At 37.7% G+C, this 22,729-nt stretch overlaps 2 protein-coding genes and 1 pseudogene across 3 annotated transcripts; 1 reads left to right on the top strand and 2 right to left on the bottom strand.

Moving 5' to 3' along the window:
* Positions 1 to 4,570: 4,570 nt before the first annotated feature.
* On the top strand, positions 4,571 to 7,556 carry LOC113323244 (endoglucanase-like). Its single transcript, XM_026571525.1, has 8 exons — positions 4,571 to 4,843; positions 5,135 to 5,347; positions 5,441 to 5,641; positions 5,720 to 5,797; positions 6,059 to 6,211; positions 6,453 to 6,561; positions 6,656 to 6,822; positions 6,989 to 7,556. The coding sequence occupies exons 1-8, from the start codon at positions 4,607 to 4,609 to the stop codon at positions 7,415 to 7,417; spliced, it is 1,587 nt and encodes a 528-aa protein (XP_026427310.1). The 5' UTR covers positions 4,571 to 4,606; the 3' UTR covers positions 7,418 to 7,556.
* Positions 7,557 to 7,825: 269 nt separating this feature from the next.
* Positions 7,826 to 12,912, bottom strand: LOC113323524 (annotated as a pseudogene).
* Positions 12,913 to 14,995: 2,083 nt separating this feature from the next.
* Positions 14,996 to 22,022, bottom strand: LOC113322854 (pleiotropic drug resistance protein 2-like). 2 transcript variants are annotated; one of them, XM_026571024.1, is made up of 19 exons: positions 21,349 to 22,022; positions 21,137 to 21,257; positions 20,744 to 20,832; positions 20,534 to 20,618; positions 20,144 to 20,434; positions 19,952 to 20,042; positions 18,959 to 19,859; positions 18,705 to 18,865; positions 18,485 to 18,588; positions 18,174 to 18,345; positions 17,900 to 18,078; positions 17,471 to 17,803; positions 17,003 to 17,293; positions 16,830 to 16,913; positions 16,581 to 16,714; positions 16,260 to 16,487; positions 15,982 to 16,153; positions 15,637 to 15,891; positions 14,996 to 15,504 (listed from the first exon to the last, which is right to left on the bottom strand). In XM_026571024.1, exons 1-19 carry the CDS (start codon positions 21,750 to 21,752, stop codon positions 15,232 to 15,234), a joined length of 4,368 nt encoding a protein of 1,455 aa, XP_026426809.1. In that variant the 5' UTR covers positions 21,753 to 22,022; the 3' UTR covers positions 14,996 to 15,231. The 2 variants fall into 2 exon arrangements, with proteins under 2 accessions (XP_026426809.1, XP_026426808.1); XM_026571023.1 differs by having other exon boundaries at positions 20,144 to 20,618.
* Between the last annotated feature and the right edge of the window lie 707 nt (positions 22,023 to 22,729).

Below are 22,729 nucleotides of genomic sequence, written 5' to 3'. Positions count from 1 at the left end.
AAATCTTCCTTGGTCTCACCTTGTGCGTATTTGCTCTATATCTGCTTATATTCGTATATATATGCTCCCTCCCTTCAAACTTATAAGCTGACGGTATACTTTCCATAATTCCCCAAACTTATTCACGTAGTTCATTGCAGGAATTGCTTTGCTTAAAGTTTGTGGTCTTATATGAGCAATTACGTTCTTAGAAATGAACAATTTTTCCAGTATATGATTGACAAATTCCTAAATGGCATTATTCTTTGTTTCAATTCATGAATTATGTATCTTTTCTTGTGTAACATTCATGATACTTCAGCTCTTGGCATAATCTGATTGTATCTATAGCCATACATACATGGATTGAGAGTTTTTCCTGTGTATCTGCTGGGGTCATTGAAAGGGCAGTTACAATTTGAGTTATATGGTTTTGGAAGGGCAGTTACATTTTTGAACTTAACCCTCTTTTGTGAGAAGAATGTATGTGATTGTTTACAGAGAATGCATGTATGTGATAATTACAGAGAAGGCTTCGCGTTGTTTGCGGCTCAGTCACCTGAGCATTATTTTTTGAGCATTACATTTTGTTTTACAACACTTATGAAGGGTTGTCATAAAGTTAGTGTATTAAAGAACCACAAACTTGACAGAACCTGTGATAGTGTAGGATGGTTAGTGGTGTAGACTTCCATACCTGAAACATTATATATTTTTACTATTTTTACTTCACTTATAAGTGTTGTTATAGATTGATATTAAAAAAAAAGAAAAAAACCAATACTTGTGAATTGAAAGGATGGTTGATGAGCTAGACTTTCATGCAGTAGGTTCATGTTCGAATCTCCTCTCTAACATAAGGGTTGGCAGTGATGATATACGACAACTCTTCCTTTGAAACCAGTTGTAAAACATAGGACTTTGTACGATGAATTGTAAATCTCTAGTTGTACATGTATATTTTTCCTGTAGTGACAGTAGATTGAGCCACACAACCTGGCGAATTGGTTATGTAATCTAGGTCTTTCCTGCTAATCCGGTGCTGTCATTTGTCAAAATCATAGAAGTTGTCTCAAAATAGCTTTATCAAAGTAACTCAAATGCAAGTGAATATATAGTTACATCTAAAATTAGAATTACTGAATATACCGATTTTATTTTCTCTAACCAACTGAATTGTCATAATCTCCATATAAACTGTTAGATCTACTTGATTATAGTGATGAATCAAGCATTACATTTGCTTGTTTCAGCCACTCCTAAAAAGATGGCCATCATGATGGAAGCAAATGCTACTTGGATTTCACTAGCGGATCACCGTCCTAAAAGAGAATGGAATAGCAGTGTTTCACCTGTGCAAATGGCGTAGGGAAGTGCCGAGTACATTCCCGCTGCCCTTTCAGGATAGATTGAACAGAAGATGCATTACCCTGTCCGAGGAAAAGAATAGCAGCTTACATAGCTCCAAGCAGATTCTGCAAGTCTTGTTGTTTAAACCTGCAACATAAAATGAATTCCGTAAGATACAAAACCTAGACTCTTAGCTAATCTCAAAGTCCACTGAAGGAGATGAAATTCTTACGTTTCGTCTCCTTTGTCCCAAAAGATAATACCGAACAAAACACCGACGACTGTAGTTGTAAACAATCGGCTTGCATTATATTTTGGGTTCCTCCAGAATAACCAGTGCTGTTCCCAGAGACACTACGCTCTGCATTAATTAATAAAGTTTTGAGAATACTCGGTAGGAAAGTGAAGTCTTGGGAATCTTGCGTGGGTGTGTTCAGTTCTTTGATAAGCTCTGATTTCTCCTGGAGGCATAAATAGAAAACTTAAACTTCTGCTAGGGTCCGTCAAGATTTATTAAGACACAAAACTATGCTACTCCACTTACTCATAGAGTGGAGTTGGCATAAACGTCTGCGAAATCCACGTCAAGCTGACTAGCTGAGCCTCCATTGAAGCAGAACTAACATCAAGCATTCATGTAGCAGCAATGCCGGATTGTATCCATTCCTAATCTTTGGGACCCCAGAATTTGCCTACAAACATTCACTACAAGAATAGTGATTAAAACTTTTGCACATAGACTCTGTGATTCCTGCAACCTTGTGAGAACGAGCGCCAAAGTAATCCAGCGTAGGTGACTCGCCCTCTTCGTTTCAGCAATAATAGCTGCAACCAAAACCGTGTCTAGTTAGATGAGACATCAAAATAACATGATGACAGAAATTACAAAGGTAACTTATAATCTTGATATAGACCTCATCAAATGCTTCAAAAATGTCAATACAAGGTTGATGGATTGTACAAACAACGGTTCTCCCTGTATCTACAGTGGTTCTCACTGTTCGCATGACAATGGCAGCAGCCCTAGCATCAAGACCTGGCGTTGGCTCATCCATGAAAACGATTGATGAATTTGCAATCAGCTGTAGCCTCTTTCTCTGTTCAGTTTGAATACCATTACTTCAGGCATACCAACTAGAGAATTGCTCAATGGATGTAGCTCATGACTAGACTTTGGAAGGATCTTTCCGATGGGATCAACACCGGGAAGAGACTGGTATGAGTGGAAATATATATGGTTATATAATGTATTCAACCAGAATAGCCAAAAGGTTCGAGTCTTAAGCAAATGAGCATACCTGTGTTTATCTAACATTTGGGTAGCATCATCCTCCAGTTTAACGAGGACTGATATGTCTACTCCATCCTTAACTACTTAATCAATCGTATAATATTGTTAAATCAACACTTCTAAAACTTTGTAAATAAGATTTATATATTTATATTTTTTCGTCCAGGTGTATTGAAAAAAAAACCTAAGCATAATATTATTTGTGTAAGATAGTATGTCTTAGTTAGTGGTTGTTTTATTTTCCACAACGTTTCTAAATGTATGTTCAGCAGCAAGGTTTGAAATTCATTTTATAGATTTTTACAACACTATACTTCATATTGAATGCAATAGTACAAATGTGTCATTTCATTATACTTACCCCGATATTGCCTAGTCGAATCAGCTATGAACATTGTCATTATTCTGTTCCCCTTCATACATGTGACTCAGTGGTAAGACTATTGGATATTGGTATTCAAAGTCTAAATTCAAAACCTCTCTCACTATCTGATATGAAAATATTTTCTATATCACCTTCCAATGTTACTGGCTAAACTCCGTTAGTCGTTAAAGCTGAAGAGAAAAAAAAAGGAAGTCTACGCCAAAGAAGAGAAGTATCTAGTCTGAATCAATCAATTAAGTAATTAACCAATCCTCTTTTTATGAAGGACAAACTTTCAATCCCGTGAAAAGAAAGACTTATGTTTCATATTTTTTTAAATGTTATCTTTCGAGGTGACTGATAATCAGGTGGGGAAGTTTGATACAATTACTAGGGAGACACTTGACCAGCACCAACTGATTCCGAACCTAGCTATCGGGAATGTTCGAGTATTTTTAAGGTAGCATGGTTGGGCTTACAAGTTTGATACAATTAAAGGGATTAAAATCTCTTTCTTATTTTATCTGTTCACAAACTTCCAAGTTGGATAACAATGTTACGTACAAATCCTTTTTACTGATGAACAAGTTATCACTTCTGTTGCAAGAATGAGTTAATTGAATATAAAATATACGAGTATATACGAAAATTAGTTCCTTAGTATGTCCGTGGTTTTTGTTCTTTATTTTATAACAGTGTCAGTTTGGATATTGGTAAATTGTTGTAGTGAGCATATGCTGAAAGTTATGGCTACGGTGTGGCGTACTTTGTTGGGCACGGTGTAGGAACTTTATTTCACTCTGGACCAGTAACTTACCACTCGTAAGTAACAATTTCATTCTAAATCTTAAATTAAACTTGGTAGACTTGATCAAAAAACTATAAAGGGTTCTGATAATGTCAAGTTAAAATTATACTCCAACAGCAGAGTGATGATACCAATGATCTGAGTTCGAAACTCGCCAGCATCAAATTCTTTACCGAACAAAAAAAATTTATACTCCAACATTGAAACATTTCTAGGCTTTCTATGCATGACAAGTGTACAGACAGAAATACCATAGGTGCACGACAACCCTTTTTCTAAATCTTAAACCGGTAAACCCTTATTAGAATCTGAAACTCCATTTTATGTATATACGGTGGCAACTTTAGAGTAGCTAGTGATGAAATGCCAAAACCATTATAAAAATTTAATCATGGAAACGTTGCGTTTTAGAAAACACTCAAGTTATATCAAACGTCAGCTGTTAGTTATATATTTCAAATCAAAAGATGATGAAACAAGAAACGTCCACGATTTTACCTGACTACATTCTTACGCGAACCTTCATGATTTTTGCTGACTTAATTTCTCTGACTATTATATTATTACACACATTCTTTCCCTCACGCAACTATCACTAGGCCCATTCTATACCCCCATACCATAACTGAACATACGAGATTTGATGACCAAAGTTGCCCATGCTTTTATGAAAACGTAAATACTTATCATATGCAACACCAGGGGTAGTTTGGGTTTTAAAAACGTCTATATATACTCCCAAGTAAACTTCATCTTGAAATATACTGACAAACTGGAATTAATCTACATTTGTTTTGAGATAAGTAAGATTATCATGGGTCGTGGTTGTTTAGTCTTTGGATTTCTTGTAGTTTGTTTATTTTTGCTAAGTCGGATTGGGTTAGCTGCGGAGGATGAGGCGTCATCCTCATCGGTAGCGCTCATCAATTACCGAGATGCACTAGGAAAAACTATCTTATTCTTCGAAGGGCAACGGTCAGGCAAGTTGCCTCCTAACCAGCGAGTTAAATGGAGAGGCGACTCTGCGCTTTCAGACGGCAAATCAGAAACTGTATGTGTTATAACCCTGAGATTGTATGTGCATCATGCATGGGTGTATGTGCTTCATGCACAGTATGCATTTTCAAGTGCATGCATGCATGCAGTAAAAACTATGACGTCCAATTAGTAGAATTCGAACTGTTATTTGCTAGGGAAATGAATATAGAAATTTTGAAAACCTTTTTAGCAAATGATTTTTTTGTAGTAGCATTTGGTTATCAGTATTCGTCTATTGTCCGTTTAGCTGACCACCTCTTAATGCGCTTTTAAAAAAAAATTGCCTTAAAAAAAATATTGGCAGGTGAATTTAATCGGTGGATACTATGACGCTGGGGACAACGTGAAGTTCGTGTGGCCAATGGCTTTTAGTGTCAGCTTGCTGAGTTGGGCTGCAGTTGAGTACAATTCCAGTTTATCATCAGCTAAACAACTCGGCAACCTCAGATCAGCCATCCGATGGGGAACCGATTTCATACTGAAAGCGCATACCTCGCGCACAACATTTTATACCCAGGTAATTCACAATCAAGGAAATCAGTTGAGTACAATTCCAGTTTTTCTACCTTTGCTTTATCCCGTTTGCTAATTGATATGTTTTAATTTCTAGGTTGGGGATGCCAATATTGATCATCAATGTTGGGAACGTCCCGAAGACATGGACACACCTCGAGATCTCAAAAAGATAACTCCAAGTTCACCTGGAACGGAGGTAGCGGCTGATGCTGCTGCCGCTCTTGCTGCTGCATCCATTGTATTTAAAAGTGCTTCGCCAAAATATTCTTCAAAAATCTTGAGTCATTCAAAATTGGTAATGCGTGGCCCACTTTAGTTAATTGGAAACACAGTTCCCTGGAAAAAATTAACTTCATATTCTTTTTTTAATCAGCTTTTTGAGTTCGCAAATGCTAATAGAGGATCCTACGGTGGTTCTTGCCCTTTTTATTGCTCGTATTCAGGATATCAGGTAACTACTACCTACGGGCTAAGGTTATTACAGCTACGACTGTTACTTTCTCAAATATCTATACTAAAAAGTGATATTTTTTTTATTATTGCCCAAAAAGATGAAAATATCATTTTTCTTGAAACAAGAGTAGTATTTTATTTTTTATTCTTTTTTCATTTTTAATTACTTGATCCTCCTGTCGAACTTTTGCCAACTTAAAAAATAGAGAACAATTATTATGTGGTACGGTATAGCTAATCAAATATTTTACATAAGCAGGATGAGCTTTTGTGGGCAGCTGCTTGGTTGTACAAAGCAAGTGGAGACCGCAAGTACTTGAGTTTTGTGTCCGACAACCAAGGATGGAGTCAATCTGTATCAGAGTTCAGTTGGGATAACAAACTTGCTGGTGCTCAAGTATTACTAGCCAAGGTATATAATGTGTATTTATAGGTCCCGGTGAACGGTGATGATTATTTTCTTAAAAATAAGTGCAAAATGTAATAGTATATATGCGTTACTGAACTACAAATGAGCTGGTTTTGGGCTCTATATTAAAGCTGTTGTTACAATGTTAGAGAATGGAGATGTTACAGATGTATTACGAGTATTAGATATGGAAATTTTGATGTAAGAAACTAATTAATTCGTTTATTCTCGGGTATCTAATCAGGAAAATCTAAAAGGGAAAACGAATTTAGCTAAATTCAAGAACGATGCAGACTCGTTCGTTTGCAAGTTGATGCCCGGAAGTAGCTCAGTACAAATTCAAACAACGCCAGGTACAACTATTTAATGAAGTTACCTAAATCGGTTAGAAATGCAATTGTTATTTAGCCATGTGATCGGTATAATTATAGGAAAATTTTGTTGCAGGAGGGCTTTTGTACACAAGAGATAGCAGTAATCTGCAATATGTGACAACTGCTACGATGTTTTTGTTTGCTTACTCAAAAACACTAAAAGAAGCAAGAATTGATGGAGTCCAATGTGGGTCGATCAAGTTCTCAACCTCGAAAATCAGATCATTTGCAAAATCACAGGTAGATTACATAATGGACTATACATAAATCAACATGCATGCAGGATTATGTTAATTTACGTAACATGCATGTGAATCAACAGACAGAAAATAACTACGTTTGAGTAAATTCGAAACATTCAACTTTTGCCTACAAGGCACTAATGAAAATAATATGTTGTTTGCAGGTGGATTACATACTTGGAAACAACCCAAAAAAGATGTCATATATGGTGGGGTTTGGCACCAAGTACCCATTACGACTGCACCATAGAGGTGCATCCATTGTCCCCGTCCATGCTCATCCTGCCAAGATTGGTTGCAACGAGGGTATGTCAAATTGGTTCTCAACGAATAATCCAAACCCAAACAATCACATTGGTGCAATTGTTGGAGGACCTGATTCAAACGATGAATTCAAAGATATGAGATCTGACTACTCTCACTCAGAGCCTACTACTTATATGAATGCGGCAATGGTTGGTTCAGTTGCTCCTCTACTATCATCTGGAAGAAATTACCAAGATTATGGATCTTGCTTCCATCTTTTGGAAACTAATAACACAACTGATACATCAATTGCCCATGATAATGATGATGATGATGATGATGTCTAATCAACTTTTAAATGAAGTACTACTGTGCTTCTTGTCTATAATACTGCAACTAATATTTAGTATCTTGTAGTTTGCTGCTAGATTGAGTAATGAAAAGCAAACGTCTATCTAAAGTTGTTAAATCTGATTTCCTTATTTATGCGGCCGTATTGCACATAGTTACCATTTTACAGCCAACAGCTAAATGAACAAAGGGAGAAAACAACAAGCTTGATTCAAAAAATCATTTGGATTAAGTTGAATTTTCATATTTTGACCCTTCCATTTACAGCAATTACGAATTCGAATTAGAAAAAATCAACTTGTAAGAAAAGCGTTAAGAAACAAAAAGAAAACATGAGAAAGCTACATACTAAATATTATAGATATGCAACTTCCTCTGCCTCTTAACTTTAATATACACTTGGATACTTTTTCCTATGGGTAATAATAAATCTACTTCACAAATCTTGGAATCTAAGTAACGATGGAAAATCAGTTTTCATTCATCATCTTCTTTGGAAGTTGAAGTTCTTGATTCCATAAGCAAAGACAAAGAAGAAGGCAAGGACGAACCCGATATGGGCCAAGACAACCCACTTAAGGAAGCCATATTCCCAACCGCACTGTTGGATTGATTGACAACCCTGGAATCTGCAGCTCGTTCGTCCTGTCGCCAACCTGAGATGTCACTAGACCGTACAGAGTCCAAGCAACAGGTGAAGCCCAGTAGTACCATCTCCACCAAATTGGGATTTGCTGCAATTGTCAAATTTAAGCATCAGCAGGGAGAATTGTTCTACTATGTGCATCAAAGAGGAGTCAAAGATTACATACCGTCCTAGGAATGAGGAAACCAGAGAACAGATTCCATAAACCTAAAAAGAAGGCCATGGTGATGGAAGCAAATTCAGGAGCTGGGGTCATAGCTACGGCCATCATTCCATACATTGTGAAGTAGGTAAAGCACATGAACATGAAGTAGAAAAAGTAAAGGAATTTGACTGCACTCCAAGGAAATCCAATCATAAAGAAAAGGATAAGAGAGTAAACTAAGGTTTGAACAAAAACATAGATCACTTCGATGGCCACCTACAAAAAGAAGAAATTTTATCAGTTTCCTTACTGTGAAGTACCAAATGCACCTTGGGTTTCAATAGTAGTCTTTTACCTGTGCAAATGCGTAGGGCAGTGCTGAGTACATTCCTGCAGCCCTTTCACGATAGAAAACAGTCCTCTCAACTGCCACGATAGACTGAACAGATGATGCATTACCCGCTCCAAGGAAAAGAGTAGCAGCGTACATAGCTCCAAGGAGATTCAGCAAGTCTTGTTGTTTCGACCTGTAACATAAATTGAACTTTCCATAAGATATAAACACTAGACTCTTAACTAATCTCCAAGTCCCCTGAAGGAAATGAAATTCTTACGTTTTGTCCCCTTTGTCCCAAAAGATGACACCAAATAAAACACCGACAAATGTGGTTGTAAATAACCGGATTGCATTATATTTTGGGTTCCTCCAGTATGACCAATGTTGTTTCCAGAAACACGCTTTGCATTGAGTAATAAAGTCTTGACAATACTCCGTAGGAAAGTGAAGGTCTTGGGAATCTTGTGGGTACGTGCTTAATTCTTTGATGAGTTCTTGGTTTCTCCTGGAAGGCATAAATAGAACAATTTAGCACTTCTGCCAAGGTCAAGATTTATTAAGACAAGGAACTAATGCTACTCCACTTACTCATAGAGGGTGGAATTGGCATAAACTTCTGCGAAATCCACGTCGAGCTGAGCCTCCATTGAAGCAGAACTAACGTCAAGCATCCATGTAGCAGGATTGTATCCATCCCTAATTTTTGGGACCCCAGGGATTGCCTACAAAAAGTTACCGTAATAGTGATTAAAACTCTTTGCACAAGAACAAGCATGCAGGACTTCACGACTCCTAGTTATGAGTGGAACGAAAATGTAAAAAACCATACTTAAAAATACTTTATAAGCATATGAGAACGAGCGCCAAGTGATCCAGCGTAGGTGACTCGCCCTCCTCTTTTCAGCAAAATAATAGCTGAAAGCAAAAGAGTGTCTAGCTATATGAGACATCAAAATAGCATGATTGACAGAAATCACAACGGTAACTCAAAATCTTGATATAGACCTCATCAAAAGCTTCAAAAATGTCAATACTAGGTTGATGGATTGTACAAACAACGGTTCTCCCTGTATCTACAGTGTTTCTCACTGTACGCATGACAATGGCAGCAGTCCTAGCATCAAGACCTGACGTTGGCTCATCCATGAAAATGATTGATGGATTGGCAACCAACTCTACAGCTATGGTTAGTCTCTTTCTCTGTTCAGTTGAAAGACCATCTACTCCAGGCATACCAACTAGAGAATTGCTCAACGGATGAAGCTCTACCAAATCCATGACCTCATCAACAAACATCTGAAACATGACAGGTAAATTTTTATCACAGCAGTAAACATACCTTCCGGGTCTCCTTGTTAACATCAGCAGACAGACGAAGCCAGGCTGAGTACGAAAGAGACTCATAAACTGTGACATGAGGTGAATGGATATCATTTTTCTCACAGTAACCGCTAACTCGAGCAAATGTTGCTTGCTTCTTTGGATATCCTGAAATGTTAATAGTTCCTTCAATGTACCCTGTGGTTTTCCTTCCTGCTAGAACATCCATCAAGGTAGTTTTTCCAGCACCACTAACACCAACTAATGCTGTCAATACACCGGGTCTGAAAGCCCCACTAACATCTCTTCACAACTGGAGACGGGTTTTATCAATTCCTTGGTTTTTCATTTCCTAAATAGCAATAAACTCACAATCAGACATGCATATTTTTCAAACTACACATACCATATAGATTACCTTCAACAAGAGCTTGGGGTTAACAAATGACTTACAGCAGGCATATCGACATGATAATTGACATGGTTGAATACAACTGAAAGAGGCCGTAAAGGTAAAACCATTCCTCTTTTTGGTGCTGCACCATCTGAACCAGTAATCGCTTGCAGTCTGATATCCTCTGACTTCTTCTCATTGACGTCCTCATATGTATTCAAAGCCTTAGAGTCACCAACAGCTGCAAATCCATGTTTGAGAACAAGTAGTTGGCATTAAGATTATGTTTACATTACATAGAAGGAGCACAAATGAAAATTAATGATAAATGGATGGCTTACGGCTTAAATAAGTGAGTTCAACAATGAAAAGAACATTGAAGAGCACTGAAAATGCAAAAACTGCCCCAATACAAATACAAAACCAACTGTTCGTCAAAAACAAGCCTCTAGACTTTAGGAGGATCTTTCCAATTGTATTTTGACCGGTGATGGGATCAACACCGGGAAGAGGCTGGTATCAGTGGAAATATATGGTTATATAATGTATTCCATCGAATAGCCAAAAGGTTCGCTTATTAAGCAAAGGAGCACAATAATACCTTGTTCCATCGGTCATCTAGAAATTCATTCATGGCAATGGCATTCTGACCATACAATAATACCTTGTATCTGTAAGTTTCATTTTTATTATGCCAATATTGTTCTTGATCCTTCTTCGATGTTACTTCTTGCAAAAAGTCTGCAACTCCTTTCCTCTCAGGGCATTTGAATCCTATTAATTCGAAGAACTCGAGAACGTTTTCACGGGGACCATGGTAGACAATCTCACCCTCAGAAAGTAGGATAACGTCATCAAAAAGTTCAAAGGTCTCGGGAGCAGGTTGCAAGAGAGAGATGATCATAGTCATATTCACCACATGAACTATCTGTTTCATAAACTTGATAATCTGAAAGGTAGTCGAACTGTCTAGCCCGGTTGATATTTCGTCCATGAAGTAAGTTTTTTCTGGACCAACCACCATTTCTCCTGCACTAAGAATAAACAAGACAGTTGTGAGCAGTAAATCCACCAAGTGCAATTTTCTAAAATTTCTTTTAGTTTGTATTTTGCACGTACCAGTGGTCACACGCTTTTTCTGTCCACCAGAGATACCCCTTACCATGGCACCACCCACCATAGTATCAGAACAAATATCCAACCCAAGTATCTGTTTATGAAACATTATTAGATTATTAGAAGTCTGGTTTGCCAAAACTAACATCTTTAAGTATATACACAGACAAGTATACGAACCTTGATAACACAATCCGTAACCATACTGCTTTCTTGGCCTTCTATGGCAATTGCCTTCATGAATGCATCGATCTCAGGATCTGGTGTTATTCCTGCCTCCTTTTCTAATCTTGACAACTTTGCTAAGGTATCATATCTGGTTCCGACTCCTAAGCAGCGTCCAGCGAAATCCAAGGTTTCCCTGACAGTCATCTGCGCATAGTGAATTTGTGACCGCAGTAGGTGATTTTTCCAGTTACCTGTTGAATGAATTCCTTGAATTTGTGACCGCAGTAGGTGATTTTTCCAGTTACCTGTTGAATGCACAAACAACATTAGATATGCATGAACAGCACAATACACATACACAAGTGATATAAAGATAGGTATAGACCCGTAAGTTAGTATCAAGCTTCCCCGCAAGTGCTTGCAGAAACGTTGTTTTCCCTGAGGCTGGAGGTCCAAGTAGCAACGTCAATCTGAAGTCAGAATACAGAGAGCATAAAAAACACTTTCCACTCAAGCCACCAAGGCCTTATTTTCCCCTCTATCTTTCAAAGGCATATAATGTTTTTGGTGAATAGAGCACATGAAAACCACATTCTGAAACTTGAGGACACACCTTGAAGGTTTTACAATTCCACTAGCATCACGAAGTATCTTGTTAACTGATTTCTTGGATGGTGAACATCGTACGAAACCAAGAAGCATCTATAAAGAATAAGAAGACAATACGCAGAAACAGAATTAGTTGTCAATCAGCTTATAGTAAGACCTCATGTTTCATAGATGGTTTTTTAAGTTAATCATCCACAAAAGACATTCTCCGCAAGCAATACAGAAACACTATAGAACCTGTCAAAATTCCAAATGCCAGCCACCACACCAAAATTCCCAAACATTTCACTTTGACAATCATACTGAAACCTCGACTACCCGGATAAAACTCGAAATCTGTATTCTTAATCCAAACAGAATTGCAATTTTGTGGGCACATTACCTAAAGTCTTAAATAATAACTATTCTTGACAGAAAGTTGAAACATAAAAGTACCTCCATAGCATTCAATGAAGCATTGAACAAAGTCGGAAGTTCTCTACTAGCAACAAACGCATCCCCTTCCACTGGTAGATTCTCAAATCGCACTTCAGTTTTTGGAATATCAATTCCAACCCTAGTATCAACAAAACCAAAATCAATCAGTATCCCGCAAACAAATTAAACTACAGAAATCTGATAGACAGTAACGAACCTGTCGACTCGATCTTTAAGTCTACGAAGGAACTTTTCACTGTCCTCTTCAACAATTTTAAGTATACTCTCCCTCAATAATTCCTTATCTTCGAAATCCAACGTCATCCTCAGGGACAGTAACTTGAGAAAGAACTGATTGCCTAACTTTATCATAAGTTGGTAATCTTTCAATTGCTGCACATTTTAATTCCTCTTCATCATCATCTTCTTCAGGTATTTGGAATCCATCGGAATTATTTTGCTAATTCATCTCCTTCTCCTCCCCCTATACAGCTCCGCGGCAGAAAAAATAAGTTATCTTGCTTAGATCCAATTAATTGTAAACTGACAAGAAAAATCTACACAAAAACTGATCAGGAGAAGGTTTTTATGTTCTCTGATCTCATTATAAACAACTCTGAAGATCTCAGGAACTGAGGTTCAACGATTTCCCTCCATTTTTGGTACACAGGTGAGCTAAGCAAGGCATCTCTCTATCCAATTGCTGTGCCGGTGAGAAGCCCGGTTGAAAAGAAGCACGAACACTTTAACTTTTGTAATGTACTTTCAGGAGCAAATTTTCAAAATCAAAAAATCATTTTACAGAGATTTACAGCACTGTACTGCAATACTTTATATTGAATGCAATAGTAACACAAATTAGTGTAACGTTTCATTATACTTACCGGATTTTGCCATTGGCTAATGATCAACTCAGGGAGTAATATATGGTTCATCAACTAGGGACATTGTAATTATTCTTCTGTTGCCTGACCGGCAACCCTATGGTTTTACGTCGGATACTGCTCTTCTCACGAGTATTACTATTCATACATATGACTCGATGATAATAATGTGATAATCAGGATTGTTGGATACTGATATTCTAAACTTCCATCTGTTATGAAAATGTTTTCTATGTCACCTTCTGTCAAAGTTGGAAAAAGAAAAAACGATCCAAAAGAAGAAGACAAGTGTCTAGTCTCAAGTAGTGAAGTCTGAAACGATACTTATGGATATAAATGGTGGCTTTTTGAGAATTCACGTTCATAAAAAGTCTAAATAACTCTGATTGATGATTATGCCGTCCAGAGACGGCCTGGAAAGAACGACTTCTTCAAATGAATAATTTGGGTGCACCGTGCATGGTAGGATATTAAAATACGAACCACTCAATTTAATTGGCAATAACTCATAATCTATCACTACCAGCCCGTCTAGGTCAGTCCACAGGTGCACGACAACGCATTTTCTACGTGCTGCCTAACTAAATATTGAACCAGTAAACCACCATTATCAGAAAATGAAGTTGCAGGAGGGTTTTAGGTTGGCGCCGGCCTGATGGTGTTTTGCTAGCTTGTTGGTAGTGACATTTCTTGGCAGTTAGTTTATGGTTCTTGTGTTGTCGTACCTGGAAGTTGTAGCTATGGGCCTATGGAATCCATTCCGTTTCTACTCCTAGTATTATATTAAGCTGCTGAAAGCTTTATGTCACTTGAAATGCCAGTCATGTCCATTCTCCACTACAAGTACCCTATTCCTGATATAGCTTGTATTTTTGCTGCTAGATAAGGCCAATTCCTTAGGCAATCAACAAATTTATTGTTTTGTTGAGCCACGTGGATGAACAAACTGCATTCTCCACTATGGGAAACAAGGCAAAATGAATAAATCTGATATTTTAGGGTCCCACTATTGATTTTATTAACATAAATTAGTAAGAGTTGGGTCCCACTAATCATTTTATTTATATAAACTAATAAGAATTTGGTCCCACACATTATTTAACTAATAAAATAAATAATAAAAATAAACCATAATTATAATAATCAAGTTTTAGAGAGAAAATATGTGAGCGGCGACATTCATTCTAACATCGTCGACATTCATTCGAGCGCCAGCGTCAATGGCACGATCGCGCGTCTTCACAACAGACGCGCGCTGGTTGTTCCGACTCGATGTTCAAACCAACAAATCTGTTGTTTTGAACATCCATTTTCTATGTTTGTTCATTCTATAGTGGGAGCAAAATGAACAAACTCCAGGTTTGTTCATTCCATAGGAAAAAGCATTGTCTATCTAAGGTTATTACATCCGGCTTTGCAGTTTATGCCGTTATATTGCACATAGTTATCATTGTGCTGCCAACATCTGAATGAACAAGGGCATCAGAAGTTTCAGAATGCAAGATATAAGGTTATGCACCATAACAACATTCAGAACATCATTTGGATTGAATTGAATTTTCATGTTTTGAACCTTCCATTTACAGTAATTACGAATTGGTATTAAAAAAAGATCAACTTGTAAAACAAAAAACATGGAAAGCTACATATATATGCAACTTCCTCTCCCTCTTAACTTTAATTTACACTTGGATACTTTCTCCTATAGGTACTAATCAATCTACTCACAAATGTTGGAATCTATGTAACGATGGAAAATCAGAGTATTCATTTATCATCTTCTTTGGAAGTTGAAGTTCTTGATTCCATAAGCAAAGACAAAGAAAAAGGCAACAACAAACCCGATATGAGCTAAGACAACCCACTTAAGGAAGTCGTATTCAAAACCGAAAATATCCTTCAGGAAACTTTTTACTGTTGGATTGACTAACAACCCGGGAACCAGCAATTCATTGGTCTTGTCACCAACCTGAGATGCCACTAGACCGTAAAGAGTCCAAGCAACAGGTGAACCCCAGTAGTACCACCTCCACCATATGGGAATTTGCTGCAAATGCCAATTTAACCGTCAGACTTAAATATGAAGTATACTGTTTTCCGAGGATGCTTCAATTAACACTTGCTTTAAAAGCTCAAGGTAATAATAGGTGTATCATGGGAGAAGTCAAAGATCACATACCGGCCTAGGGAGGAGAAAACCAGAGAACAAATTCCATAAACTTAAGAAGAAGGACATAGCGATGGAAGCAATTTGGGGGGATGGAGTCAGCGCTACGCACATCATGCCGTACAATGTAAAGTAGATAAAGCACATGAACATGAAGTAGAAGAAGTACAAGAACTTGGCTACGCCCCAAGGGAACCCAATCATAGAGAAAAGGATAAGAGAGTACACCAAGGTCTGGACAAAGACATAAATCACCTCGATGGCCACCTGCAAAGGATGATAAGATTAATTCATTCCCTTATATTCAGTATGTCATTCAAAATAAACTCCAACCAAGAATGAAGTACACGCTTTTACCTGTGCAAATGCGTAGGGCAATGCGGAGTACATTCCCGCAGCTTTTTCACGGTAGAATACTGTTCTCTCAACCGCAACAATAGCCTGCACAGAAGCAGCGTTACCCGCTCCAAGGAAAAGAGTAGCAGAATACATAGCTCCAAGCAAATTCTGCAGGTCTTGTTGTTTAGAGCTGTAACATATAATGAAAAAAATGAGCCCCAATGAGATATATGCACAAGATGCTTTAGTAATAAGTGCAATACTCCTCATCTTTGGATAGGAAATAAAAGGCTTACGTTTTGTCTCCTTTGTCCCAAAAGATTACACCAAATAGAATTCCAATGACTGTAGTTGTGAACAATCGGATTGCATTGTATTTAGGATTCCTCCAATATGACCAATGTTGTTTCCAGAAACACGCTTTGCATTGAGTCAGAAAATCTTGGGAGTACTCGGTGGGGAAATGAAGGTCTTGGGAACCTGGTGCAGGAGTGCTTAACTCTTTGATAACTTCTTGGTTTCTCCTGAAGGGGATAAGTAGAAGATTGAGTATGTAAAGAAAGCTGCTATCGTAAGTGATTTATAAGCAACCAAACCTATGATCCAAATTTACTTACTGATAGAGGATGGAATTAGCATAAACTTCAGCAAAATCTACGTCTAGCTGAGCCTCCACAGAAGCAGAACTAACATCAAGCATCCATGTAGCAGGATTATATCCATCTCTAATCTTTGCAACACCGGGAACAGACTGCAAAAAGTTACCAACATCGTAATGATTAAAATTCTTCACACATTGGAAATTAAGAACTCTTCAACTCTTTATATGTTATCGGCGGAATTTAAATGCTGAAGTGAACGCTCACCTGAAAGTATTCTACAAGCTTGTGAGAACGAGCACCAAGTGATCCAGCATATGTGACTTGCCCTCCTCTTTTCATCAATAAAAGCTGCAAGCAAACCCTATCGAATTAGAAGCAGATCCTGAGAAGCAACAATGATGATTGCAACAGAAATTCTACAAAAACATGAATCAGACCTCATCAAAAGCTTCAAAGATATCAATACTAGGTTGATGAATAGTGCAGACAACCGTTCTCCCTGTATCTACTGTGTTTCTCACGGTTCGCATGACAATTGCGGCAGCCCTAGCATCAAGACCTGATGTTGGCTCATCCATGAAAATGATTGATGGATTAGCAACCAACTCTACGGCTATGGTAAGTCTCTTTCTCTGTTCAGTTGAAAGACCGTCTTCTCCAGGCATACCAACTAGAGAATTGCTCAGCGGATGAAGCTCAACCAAGTCCATAACCTCGTCAACGAACATCTAAAATACGACCAGAGAAAAAAAGGAAAATCAATAAGATTCTCAAAAATTCAAATCCATATTTGCTAATGAGTAATGCAAAATATAACCTCCCCAGACACTCATCTTTAATTCTAATAAACAAATGTGATTTCTCAAAGAAAGAATGTTAAAAGATGATTTATGCTGAACACATACCTTTCGCGTCTCCTTCTTAACATCAGCAGAGAGACGAAGCCAGGCTGAGTACAAAAGAGATTCGTAAACTGTGACATGAGGTGAATGAATATCATTTTGTTCACAGTAACCACTAACTCGAGCAAATGTTGCTTGGTTCTTTGGATATCCAGATATGTTAATTTCTCCTTCAATGTACCCTCCAGTTTTCCTTCCTGCTAGAACATCCATCAAGGTAGTTTTTCCAGCACCGCTAACACCAACTAATGCTGTCAATACTCCTGGTCTGAAAGCCCCGCTAACATCTCTTAACAACTGGAGACGAGTTTCTTCAATTCCTTGGGACTTCATTTCCTGATTAATAGGATAATCACAATTAGACAGGCGCACTTTGAAACTACGACAAAAAACATAACACAAAGCAAGATCTTTGTTTGGTAAGTGACTCACAGCAGGCATATCAACATAGTAATTCACATGGTTGAACGAAAGTGAAAGAGGCTGGAAAGGTAGAACCATTCCTCTTTTTGGTTCTGTTGCATTTGATCCACTAATCTCCTGTAACCGGATGTTCTTCGACTTCTTACTGTCATCCTCATCCGCAATCAAAGCTTTAGACTCACCAAAAGCTGCATTTCCAATTTCAGCACTAGTAGTTAGCAAATTGACTTAATGTCCTGACATGAGAATAGAACCTAGATTAGAAAAATAAAAGAGGGCTTACGGCTTAAATAAGTAAGTGCAAGCATGAAAAGAACGTTGAAGAGAACAGAAAACGCAAAGAGTGCCCCAACACAAATCCAAAACCAGTTGTCTGTCAAAAATAATCCTCTGGATTTCAGAAGAACCTTTCCTACCGTCGATTGACCAGTGACGGGATCAGCTCCGGGTAGAGGCTGTATAAGAGAAAAAAAAACGGTTATAGTCTAGGTAATGACTGTTTGCGAGAAAACACAGAAGGTAAATCGCTAATCAAATAGTGAAAAAATTATTGCATGTGGTAGAGAAGGAATCGTCATTTAAGAGTAATCATACCTTGTCCCATCTTTCATCAAGAAATTCGTTAATGGCAATGGCATTTTGGCCGTACATCATTGGAGAAACATAGTATCCCCAACTCATCCATGGCTGAAGATCGTCTGAAAAAGAAGTTAGCAAGCCATTTTTGCTTAGGTTCATAACAAACAAGTAGCCTTAAGTAACCAACTAATGAAGACTGCAACTACAGACACATTTTCATATGACAATCCCTCACCTTTGGAAACAATGTATCCTCCAAGCACAAAAACCAACAGCAAGGTAAAGGTACCGAGTGTATTTGCAACCACTGTGGTTCGTCCAAGTGCTGCTATGAAACGGAAAAGTGATAAAGCCATCTGATGGATACCAAAAAACGTCAAGAACTGTCGGAAGAATCTGCAAAAGTTATAAAGGAGTCAAACAAGTAAGAACGAAACCCTTTTAGAGGATCATGTAACCATTACATAGTGAGAAAGAAAATGTGCCTACCTACTGGCTGCAGGTGCAAACCCAATTGTGTAGTACGTAAGAATGATCCATATTGCAGATTCCATAAAGGAGAGAGGAATCCTGAGGATCCAGATTGGCAAAGCATAAGCCCATGCAGGATAAAACAGAAAATCTCTCTGCTTATAGAACACAGGCAGCCCGAATACAGTCATAGCAAGCTCAGCCATCCCATTAAACATCACTTGAATCAGACTGAAAAACAGGGCTCCAAGATACTTCCCTCCTCCAGCTATTGTACCAGGAGTCATCTCTGTTCTCAAGAACACAGTTAATGTGATGATTGACATAAATGTTATCTGGCAAGTTTTGAAAATGTACAGGAAAGAGCTGCGCTTCATCAACAACCATTCCCTCGAGAAGCATGCCTTAAAGAGTTCCCTGTTGGAGATACCATACTTGGTCTTTACTAATGCAGCAGGATGGGCTCTCGATTTGTCATAAGGAATTTTGAGTTCCTCTGTAAGTTGTTGACCTATGTGGAAGCTTTTGAAGGAGTGCACAAACTCAGATACTGAGATGTATCTGTAAGGCTCATTCTTATTGTACCAATATTGCTCTTGGTCCTTCTTTGAAGTTACCTCTTGCAGAAAATCTGCTACTCCTTTCCTTTCGGGGCATTTGAATCCCATGCTTTCAAAGAAGTCAAGAACATTTTCACGGGGTCCTTGGTAGATAATCTCACCCTCCGAAAGTAGGATAATGTCATCAAAGAGATCAAATGTTTCTGGAGCAGGTTGCAAGAGAGATATGATCATAGTCACATCCATCACATGTACCATTTGTTTCATAAACTTAATAATCTGAAAGGTGGTTGAACTGTCTAGCCCAGTTGATATTTCATCCATGAAGAGAGCTTTTGCTGGACCGACCAACATCTCTCCTGCATTCAAGATAAAAAAAAACAGATAGTTATAACCTCCAAGTAGTAACTACACCAAGTATCTGAACACTACTTCTGTGCTATACACGTACCAGTTGTCACACGCTTTTTTTGCCCACCGGATATACCCCTTGCCATGGCACCACCCACCATAATATCAGCACAAATATCGAGCCCAAGTATCTATTAGGAAGCAAAAGAAGGTTTTAAAGTTAGATTTTGTCAAAACTAACTTATCAATAGATGGAGGAAAATAGGCAACTGCTTGAATAGAGAGAATGAACCTTAAGAACATAATCTGTCACTAAACTGCTTTCTTGTCCTTCTATGGCTGTCGCCTTCATGAATGCGTCGATCTCAGGATCTGGCTTTATTCCTGCCTCTTTTTCTCGTCTTGACAACTCTGCCAACATGTCGAATCTGGTGCCAACTCCTAAGCAGCGTCCGGAAAAATCCAATGTTTCCCTTACTGTCATCTGTGCATTGTGAAGGTCGTGCTGACTAATATATGCGGAGGTCCTTTGAGGGATGAATTCTGAGAATTCATGTCCACAGTAGGTGACTTTTCCAGTTACCTGTAGAAGGCACAAATACACCGTTAGACATGTATGAACGACACTAATTACACATGCAAGAGAGGGGGTACATGTATAAGCAATAGAAAGAAAAGAGACCCGTAGACTTTTATCAAGCTTTCCTGCAAGTGCTTGCAAGAATGTAGTTTTTCCTGAGGTCGGAGGTCCAAGTAGCAATGTCAACCTGGAACCAAAAAATAGAGAGCATGAATAACACAATTTGCACAAGCCATCCTGGCATTGGACAACACATGTAGTATCATGTATGCTAAATTGACCCTGTGAATACCCTACAACTTGATGACACACCTGGAAGGTTTTACGACTCCATTCAATCCACGAAGTATCTTGTTCACTTGCTTCTTGGATGGCGCACATCGAATTAAACCAAAAATCGTCTATTGACATTGGAAAACAACATTAGTTATCTCCTTAATACATGAAAAACAGCAAATCTTCATCTTAATGTGATCCAACAATTCCACAGCAACAGCCGAAAATAGTTTATTTTCAATAGATGCTACAATCATCAAGTCCCAATTTCATTTGACAATACAGTACTGAAATTGCCAATTGACAATACTGAAATTGAAACCTCAGCAAAATCAAACAACATCTTTATTCATAAAGAAAATAACATGGCATTTCCCATTCTCATTATCAATTTATAAAGTAAAAAATTGAAGAAAAAAAAAAGATTACCTCAAAAGCATTCAAAGTAGCATTGAACAATGTTGGAAGTGCTCTACTAGCAAGATAAGCATCAGCCTCCACTGACAAATTCTCAAATCGCACTTCAATCTTAGGAATATCAATTCCAACCCTATCATCACAAAACCAGAAGAATCAATTAGTCCTGCACAAACAAACATGAAAATCCAAATTAAATTGACAAAAAAGAAGAAGAAACAAACCTATCGATTCGATTCCTCAATCTCTGAAGAAACTTTTCGTTATCTTCTTCCACAACTTTAAGTATACTATCCATCAACTGCTTCTTATCTTGTAACCCCAATTTAGCAACATCAATTTCAGAATGACGGATTCTACCATTATCCATAACCGATGATAAAACAGATTTTCTAACTCTATCATAAGTCGGTAATCTCTCAATAGCAGCCCATACTAATTCCTCTTCATCTTCTTCATGATGATGTCTTCTTTGACTTGGATGTTGGTGTTGTTCTCCTCCTCCGCTCCATGCTTCTCTCATACTAGTTGATGCCCAACTTCTTCTACTTCCTCCTATTGATGATCTACTCATTGATCGAGCTAAATCATCTCCTCCTCCTGCTAATAATGCTCCTAAATTCGCCATTTCTTCTTGATTTCTCTCTTTTCAGATCTACTCAATCAATCAAAAAAATATGATTCAGTATCAGAAATTCATCTGTAAAATAAAGATAGATATTCGAATATTTCCCCGCCTTTTCTCGGCTGCAAAAAGAAAAAGAAAAAAAAATCTGGAATAATTATAGGGTTTTGGTTGTGATTTTGGAGAGTGTATTAGAGATTTGTCTGTGTCTCTCTGCACAGAGAGAGATGATGATGAAGAAGGAGAAAAGAGGATCAAAGTGAGAACGAAAAAGTAAGAAATTGTTGAGAGTATTTATATTGTATATCTCGAAAACCGTTGAATAAAATATTTGCCGTGGAAAACGAAATAACACCTCGTTTTGTTTGCGGGATTTGTTTCTTTTCTTATCGGTCAAAACAGTTGTACTAACTAAGATTAGGCTGGGGTAATTTGGTCACAGTAAAATGCTTCTAAAAGAAAAAGACAGTCCGCAGATATCTAGTTTTCGTTGTGTAAATATATACAGCTACTAATATTTCAAAAAAATAGGTAAGTTTTTCTTTTTTTTTGGCATGTCAAAAAAAAAAATAAGCTTGTTTCCATATGTGAAAAGTTAAACATTGTGATTTTACTACTATACCCATAGAGGAACCACTTCTCTCTCTGGACCACTTTTCTCTCCTTTTTCTCTAATAATAAATGAGTGGGGACCAAATGATAGATTATGAATAACCAAAGAATCCTATTTTTTTAATGCGTAGGGAATACTTTTTTCGACAAAATACTTCTAGAAGATTTTTTTTATTTTTTTTCTTTTTTACCGGAAGTTATCTAGGATTGTTACCTAAAGAGTCTAAATAGTTTTTGCCGGATTAGGAATTCTGAATTTGAAAAATCTTGAATCAAGTCTTCTAGAAGATGAATCTTCAAGGTTTCTAGAAGAACACACGTATGCAAATGGAAAAAATGCAGCGATACACGGACGTGAAATGAAATTG

This window comes from Papaver somniferum, chromosome 11 (genome assembly GCF_003573695.1).
Source record: "Papaver somniferum cultivar HN1 chromosome 11, ASM357369v1, whole genome shotgun sequence".
NCBI lineage: Eukaryota > Viridiplantae > Streptophyta > Magnoliopsida > Ranunculales > Papaveraceae > Papaver > Papaver somniferum.
Note: the sequence above shows the minus strand (reverse complement) of the source record. Positions and strands in the feature narration are given on the sequence as shown.